Source organism: Peromyscus californicus, unplaced genomic scaffold (assembly GCF_007827085.1).
Source record: "Peromyscus californicus insignis strain IS unplaced genomic scaffold, ASM782708v3 Scaffold_16__1_contigs__length_79575227, whole genome shotgun sequence".
Taxonomy (NCBI): Eukaryota; Metazoa; Chordata; class Mammalia; order Rodentia; family Cricetidae; genus Peromyscus; species Peromyscus californicus.
In genome coordinates, this window is record NW_026294458.1 from 41,900,052 (window position 1) to 41,908,064 (window position 8,013).

The 8,013-nt window shown below is 40.2% G+C and overlaps 1 protein-coding gene across 1 annotated transcript; it reads right to left on the bottom strand.

The window, feature by feature from the left end:
• Nucleotides 1-6,515: 6,515 nt before the first annotated feature.
• On the bottom strand, nucleotides 6,516-7,445 carry LOC128111535 (olfactory receptor 5H8-like). Its single transcript, XM_052739783.1, has one exon. The coding sequence runs from the start codon at nucleotides 7,437-7,439 to the stop codon at nucleotides 6,516-6,518; it is 924 nt and encodes a 307-aa protein (XP_052595743.1). The 5' UTR covers nucleotides 7,440-7,445.
• Between the last annotated feature and the right edge of the window lie 568 nt (nucleotides 7,446-8,013).

Consider the following 8,013-nt stretch of genomic DNA (forward strand, 5'->3'; position numbering starts at 1 on the left):
CCGGGACACTGGAACCCTGAAATCTCCAACCTCTGATCCAGAGTATCCCGAACACAAAGCAGAGAGTGGGAAAAAGGGTTTTGCTTTTTTCCCATTAAAATTATAAGATGTTATTTTTGTGTCTATAGCTGTCCATTTGTGTTGAGTGTGTGTAGTATATGTGCACACGTGTGTGCAGGTGCATGAAGACACCAGAAAAGGGTGTTCATTGTTCTGTTTTTATTGATCAGTCTCTACCTTTTCCTTTGAGGCAAGGTCTCTTTTCTCAATCAGCTCACAATTTTTGCGTAGGCTGTGAACCAGTAAGCCCCAGCAATCTTCCTGTCCCTTTCCTTCAGAGCACTCAATTTACAGCCACAGAGGAGAAACTTAGCTTCTTACATGGGTCTTCAGATCTGAACTTTGGTTCTCATGCTTGCACAGCAGTTGATTTTAAGTGATGAGTGCCAGACTGAAAAAATCTTCTGGGAATTTCAACTCTGACTCCTCAATTGTCAAAACTACAAGAGATCAATGTTTGCTTTTTATAAAACTTTTGGTATATGGTATATTTGGTATATTTTAGCTTTATTATGCTAAAATGGAGATACTTAGACCTCTGATGTTATATTTGTATGGAGATTAACACTTATGTAAGCATATTTATGGATGTTGACAAAAAGAGGACATTGATAGCCAATTGTATGTCAGTTTCATTGGGCCACAGGATTCCCAGGATGGTACATAGTATTTCTTTTTATTTTGCAATACAATTCAGTTCTACATCTCAGCCACGGATTCCCTTGTTCTCCCCTCTCCCGCCCCCCTTACCTTCCCCCCAGCCTACCCCTCATTCCTACCTCCTCCAGGGCAAAGCCTCCCCCAAGGACTGAGATCAACATGGTAGACTCAGTCCAGGCAGGTCCAGTCCTCTCCTCCCAGGCCGAGCAAAGCAACTCTGCATAGGCCCCAGGTTTCAAACAGCCAGCTCATGCAATGAGCACAGGACCCGGTCCCACTGCCTGGATGCCTCCCAAACAGATCAAGCCAATCAACTGTCTCACCCATTCAGAGGGCCTGATCCAGTGGGGACCCCTCAGCCATTGGTTCATAGTTCATGTGTTTCCATTCATTTGGCTATTTGTCCCTATGCTTTATCCAACCTTGGTCTCAACAATTCTCGCTCATATAAACCCTCCTTATTCTCGCTAATTGGACTCCCAGAGCTCCACCTGGGGCCTAGCCATGGATCTCTGCATACAGATCCCTCAGTCATTGGATGGGGTTTCTAGCATGACAATTAGGGTGTTTGGCCATCCAATCACCAGAGTAGGTCAGTTCGGGCTGTATCTCGACCATTGCCAGCAGTCTGTAGTGGGGGTATCTTTGTGGATTTCTGTGGGCCTCTCTAGCACTTTGCTTCTTCCTATTCTCATGTGGTCTTCATTTACCATGGTCTCCTATTCCTTGTTCTCCCTCTCTGTTGTTGATCCAGCTGGGATCTCCTGCTCCCCCAAGCTCTCTTTCCCTTGACCCTCACCCTTCATTACCCCCACTCATGTCCAGGCTGTTCATGTAGATCTCTTCCATTTCTCTGTCACTGGGCAATCCCCGTGTCTTTCTTGGGGTCCTGTTTTCCAGGTAGCCTCCCTGGTGATGTGAGTAGCAGTCCAGTCATCCTTGTTCCACATCTAGTATGCTCCTATGAGTGAGTACATACCATGTTTGTCTTTCTGAATCTGGGTTACCTCACTCAGGATGATTTTTTCTAGATCCATCCATTTGCCTGCAAACCTCATGATGTCATTGTTTTTCTCTGCTGAGTAGTATTCCATTGTGTATATGTACCACATTTTGTTTATCCATTCTTCAGTTGAAGGGCATCTAGGTTGTTTCCATGTTCTGGCTATTACAAACAGTGCTGATATGAACATAGCTGCACAAGTGCTCTTGTGGTATGATTGAGCATTCCTTGGGTATATGCCCAAGAGTGGTATAGCTGGATCTTGGGGGAGATAGGTTCCCAATTTTCTAAGAAAGCACCATATTGATTTCTGATATCCAGAAAATATAAGGAACTCAAGAAATTAGACATCAAAATGCCCAACAGTCCAATTAAGAAATGGGCTATAGAACTAAACAGAGAATTCTCAACAGAGGAAACTCAAATGGCTGAAAGACATTTAAGGAATTGTTCAACATCACTAATCATCAGGGAAATGCAAATCCAAACAACTCTGAGATACCACCTTACGCCTATCAGAATGGCTAAGATCAAAATCACTGGAAGACACCTTATGCTGGAGAGGATGTGGAGCTAGGGGAACTCTCCTCCACTGTTGGTGGGAATGCCAGCTTGTACAACCACTTTGGCACATAGTATTTCTAGATGAGTCTATGGGAGTTTTTTCAAAAGAGATCAACATTTGAGTTTGTGGACTGCGTGGAAAAGATGGCTTTGTCCAATATGCATATGGATTTTTATCTTTTGAGAGTTGAAATGATAAAAATAAAATGTGAAGAAAGGTTGAATTTGTATTCCACTTCCCTTTGAGCTGTATCATGAACCATCTATTTCTCCTAGCACTTATGGTTGCCTGATCTTTGGACGTACCATGATCTGTATAATTCACTGAAAAATTATCACACTCTGAACAGGTGGATTAGCAGGTTATAGACTACAGATAGAATATCACTGCTTCCATGGTCATCTGAGCAATGTCTTATGATAATAATGTTGTAGATAGAAAGATAGGTAGATGGTTAGATCTAGGTAGATGAATAGGTAGAAATAAACACATACACATACACATACATAGACACAGACACACACATAGGGTAGGAAGAAGATAGAGTTATATTCTTTGTTTTCTTAAAAATATTTACAAACATAATGTCTCACTGGAAATTTATTAAACTTCTATCAAAAAATAACCATATAATGTCACCACTACTTACTGTTCACATAGGTTTCACATGGATGGCACCATCTCAGAAGAGGTAAATGTCCTACTGTTGCAGATAATAAATTACTTATGTGAAATTTAATTGAAATTAATTTTCCAAAAGTTGAAACATCCAACTTCATAAGATTATTTTTTCCCAAAGGAACAAAGATACCTAGGACCAGCCTCACTGAAAACAAGGAATCGAGTTATTGACTTCTACTGCAAAACTGTTTCCCAAGAAAAACTTTTTTTAAATCAACAAAATAGTTCATCCTTTGGGGCAGATGTCTTACTTCATCCTAAACTGAACACTTACTGCAAAGAGGAAGACAAACACAAACGGAAGAGTAGAAGTCTTCAGAACGTTTATAGGTGCTGTTAATTAAGAAATATGTCCTATGTGATCAATACACTTAAAGTGGTTTCCAGATAGACTTATAAATATTGTTTCTCGGTTGTTTGAAATCAGGGTCTTCTCTGATTTCGTCTTCTTCTTCTTCTTCTTCTTCTTCTTCTTCTTCTTCTTCTTCTTCTTCTTCTCCTCCTCCTCCTCCTCCTCCTCCTCCTCCTCCTCCTCCTCCTCCTCCTCCTCCTCCTCCTCCTCCTGTAGTTGGAGTTTTCTCTCCTGGTCCTGCCAGTCTGACAGCCCACTTATAAAATAAACACACGGATGCTTATATTATTTAAACTGTTTGGCCTGGTGGCTCAGGCTTCTTGCTAACTGTTCTTATATCTTAAATTAACCCATTTCTATTCATCTATCAGTTGCCACATGGCTCGTGGCTTAGCAGCATCTTAACATGTTGCTTCTCATCACAGTGGCTGGTGGGTGGCAGCATCTCTGTGCCTCAGCCTTCCATCTCCCAGCATTCTCCTCTCTGCTTGTCCTGCCTATGCTTCCTGCCTGGCTACTGGCCAATCAGTGTTTATTTTATTAACCAATCAGAGCAACACATTTAACATACAGAACATCCCACAGCATCCTTCTCCTCCTCGTCCTCCTCCTTCTTCTTCTCTCTCAGCAGCATTGGCATGTTTCCATCAGAAGCCAGGGCCAGAGCTTATTAATATTTGTTCATACATGCTCTATAGATGATACTGAACCTTAAGGAACTGTGGTGAGAATTTTAAAAGATTCACCAAATTCCTGTATTAAAGCAGCTTTAATACATGGTCCATACTCATCAGGAGAAATCCACACATCAGAATTTGAGAAGCAAAAAATAATTTCAAACAATATATTCTGATGATGTTTCTCTCTCCCAACTTCTCCCAGGTCCTTCCCACCTCTCCACTCACCCAAACAAACAAACAAACAAAAACCCTCAAACAAATTAGATTATTTTAAAAGTAAAAACAGAAAAAATAGTTTCACCAATAACACACATACATGCACACACACACACACACACACACACACACACACACACACACACACAAAACTCCCCATAAAAACACACAACTGAAAACTCTAATACACAAGCTAAAAGCCAATAAAACAAAACAAAAAAAAAAACTGGACAAAGGCTCTATGATAACAGTTAGGGTGTGCACTAGACTGGTCGCCTTACATGGCCTTGGTGCAGTAAGAAGGGTTTGGACCTGCCTAGGCTCAGTGTGCCAGGCTCTGCTGACTCCCCACGGGAGACCTTGATTTGGGGGATGTGGGGATGTGGGGTGACTTGGGAGGGAGGGCTGGGGGGTGGGAGGAAGTGGGATCTGTGAGTGGTATGTAGAGTGAGTAGAGTGAGTAGAAAATTTCTTAATAAAGAAAAATGAAAACAAAAAACAAACAAACAAACAAACCCCCACCCAAACAAAGCGATGAGACAAAAGTCTACAACCTTACCACTGAATTCATTTCGTGTTGGGACTCTAATGCTTGGCATGAGGCCTGCCTTTAAGTGTGTTTTATTTTAGTTTTAGTTGTTAATTCATTGCTTTTACCTAATTCCTAATTACATTGTTTCCTTTAGCCCAAGACCAGTTTGGTCAGTAATTTCCTGAATAGGAAAGGACATTATAAAATGCTGGAGAAATGGTGCATATACTCATTTAAAGGTAAAAAGAGCTATGAATTATTTTACATTTTTATATAAAGAAATGAATTTAGCGAGTCAGTGAGATGGCACCATGTAGAAGGAGAGAACTGATTCCTGCAACTTGTCCTCTGATCTCCATTCACATGCCACAGCATAACTAGCGCACCATCACCACCCCCATACACACACAAATAATGTAATAGTAATACAAATAAAAGTAAATAAATCTAGGTCTGAGGAGATGGCTGAGTGAATAAAGTGCTTGGTGCACAAAGCCAAGGATCAGAGTTCAATATGAAACACCCACACAAATGCTGGTTGAATGTTGTGTCCTGCTTCTAGTTCCATTGTTCATATGGGGGAGGCTGGTGACAGATGGAGCAAGCTGGCAATTTATATAGCTATACCAGTGAGCTATGGGCTTGGTTGAGATACCTTGTACATGTCCCTGTAAGCAAGTGTGCCTACATATGTGCAGACATGTATATACACAGTTACACAGTCACATACACAATATACACCTGGGGGAAAAGAATGAATTCACCTTCTTAGCAAATTACCACTCATATTTTCATGGAGTAATTTTTGTCCAACACGAACAGTATTCTAGACAACCAAGTAAACTCTCAATATACTAACGTCCTTCATGACTACATTCTTATTAAATAATACACAGTGTTTCATAGTCATCATTTAAGTTTGTCAGAAGAGTATCAAGTCCTCAACATTGTTCACAAAGTATAAATATTTCATTTCTTTTCCACTGTTAGTGAACAAAACTTTCAAATGTAAGAATGTAATAAAATATATAATATATATGTAAATGTATATGTGCTTAATTTTTGTCAAATTCCAAGAAGCAAAGTATTGAGATAATTCTTAAGGATAAACTAGATCACAAGGATCAGTAGGTTAGGCATGCCCATTAACAGGCTGCTGTAGCTGGAGAATTTTTCTCCAGCTCCCACCACCAAGTCCCGCCAGTCCCAGAGCCCACTTATAAAATAAATACACAGACTCTTACATTATTTAAACTGCTTGGCCATTAGATCAGGCCTATCATTGTCTAGCTCTCACTCTTATATTCAGCCCATTTCTATTAATCTTTACTTTGCCACGTGGCTCCGGTTCTTTACATCTTCCTTGTCTTGGCAGTGGCTCCAGCCGGTCTCTCTTTCCTCCCTCCTTCCTCAATTCTCCTCTCTCCTTGTCCCGCCTGTACTTCCTGCCTGGTCACTGGCCAATCAGTGCTTTATTTATATAGAGCGATATCCACAGCAGGCTGCCAAGAAGTCTAAATCACCAGTCGGTCCAAAGACCTTCCCCATACTCAAACGAAAGTAGAACTTGGCAGATTATGTATGCTAGTCGCATACTCATCTTAATGACCAGTTTCTCATTCAGGAAAAGAGTCATTTAGGGAAGCAAACATGGTAGAAGACAAACCAATTGCTTTTATTACCTCTGTAGTATTTGGGTTATAAGAACTTCACATTCATGAAAAAGGTGACTTTTGTCCAAAAGATAATAAATGTCATTATCAGATCTAAGTATTTACTTTTAGTGCTCTAATCACTGAATCTTTGACTTGCTTATTTCTCAGACTGTAGATAACTGGATTTAACACAGGAATGATAACTGTGTAGAATAGAGAGTCCATCATGTCTTGATCATCTGCTTTTGGAGATGCAGGGCGAACATACATGAAGAGAAGAGGGCCATAGTATAAAGACACAGATAGGAGATGAGCTCCACAGGTGGAGAAGGCTTTCTTTATTCCCTTGAAAGACTTGCCTTGTAAGATTGTAAAGATAATACATGTGTAAGAAACTAGAACTGTCATCATGGTGACCACTTGAATGGAACCAGCCAAGATAAATACCAACAGGAAATTAACGGAAGGATCAGAACAGGAAATCTTCAACAATGGCATAATATCACAATAAAAGTGATGTATTATGTTGGAATTGCAGAAATTTAACCTCAATAAAAAAATCTCATGGATTAAGGCATGAAGAAAGCCACCTACAAACGACAGAATGATTAGCCAGGAACACAATCTATTGGTCATGATCACCGGATAAAGCAGAGGTCTGCAGATAGCTACATAACGATCATAGGCCATTGCAGTCAAGAGAAAACATTCTGTGGTTGCACTGACCGCAAAGGAAAAGAACTGTGTCAGGCATTCTGAGAGAGAGATCTTCATGCTGTGAGATAACAAAGTGACCAGTATTTTGGGTGACACAGTAGATGATACCCAAGTATCCACAAAAGCTAAACTACTGAGGAATAAGTACATGGGGATGTGAAGGTGAGGGTCTTTGCAGATGAGAGCGATCAAACCGAAGTTTCCCATGACGGTTATGAGATACATCACCAAGAAAACAAAGAAGAGCGGGACTTCCCACTGAGCTTGGTGCGGCAGTCCTGTGAGGACAAACTCTGTCAGCAGTGTTGCGTTCTCCATGGCCTCACTGGTTGTTCCCTGAAACGAAAGGGAGTGAACAGGAAGAAATTTCTTAAGTGTCAGAAAGACTGAAAAAAAAAGGAGTTAAAAGGAAAGGGCCAGAGGCTTTATAGGACGATGTTTTGTAAACATGTAGTTCAGTTAGAGATGCAAAGTGTGAATTCCAATTTTAGTTTTCTGTAGAACTTGTGTACCGAATAAAAATCGGATTTCAAGCTTTAATTACAGTCTTTGTGCTGTTCATAAATGTAATACCACTAGCCAAATGCTCTTTTCACACTTTGATTTTTCCTCATCTTGATGATTATTGAAATTAGAACCAAATTACTAAAAAACATCCTGTTAATTTTGGAAACCTAAAGGTCAAGTAGGTAGTTAAGTGGCCAAAGAGAGAAAACATTTTATGAACCTTACAGATTGGTTGATGAGTTTTGTCAGACACATGCAACTTGGAAACAAAATTACAAACGGAATAATTTTCCAACTCCCTGTAAGACTTAAGAGATTTCAGAATATCCAGTTTGCTATTTACCTGGAAGAGATTTCAGAATATCCAGTTTGCTATTTACCTGGA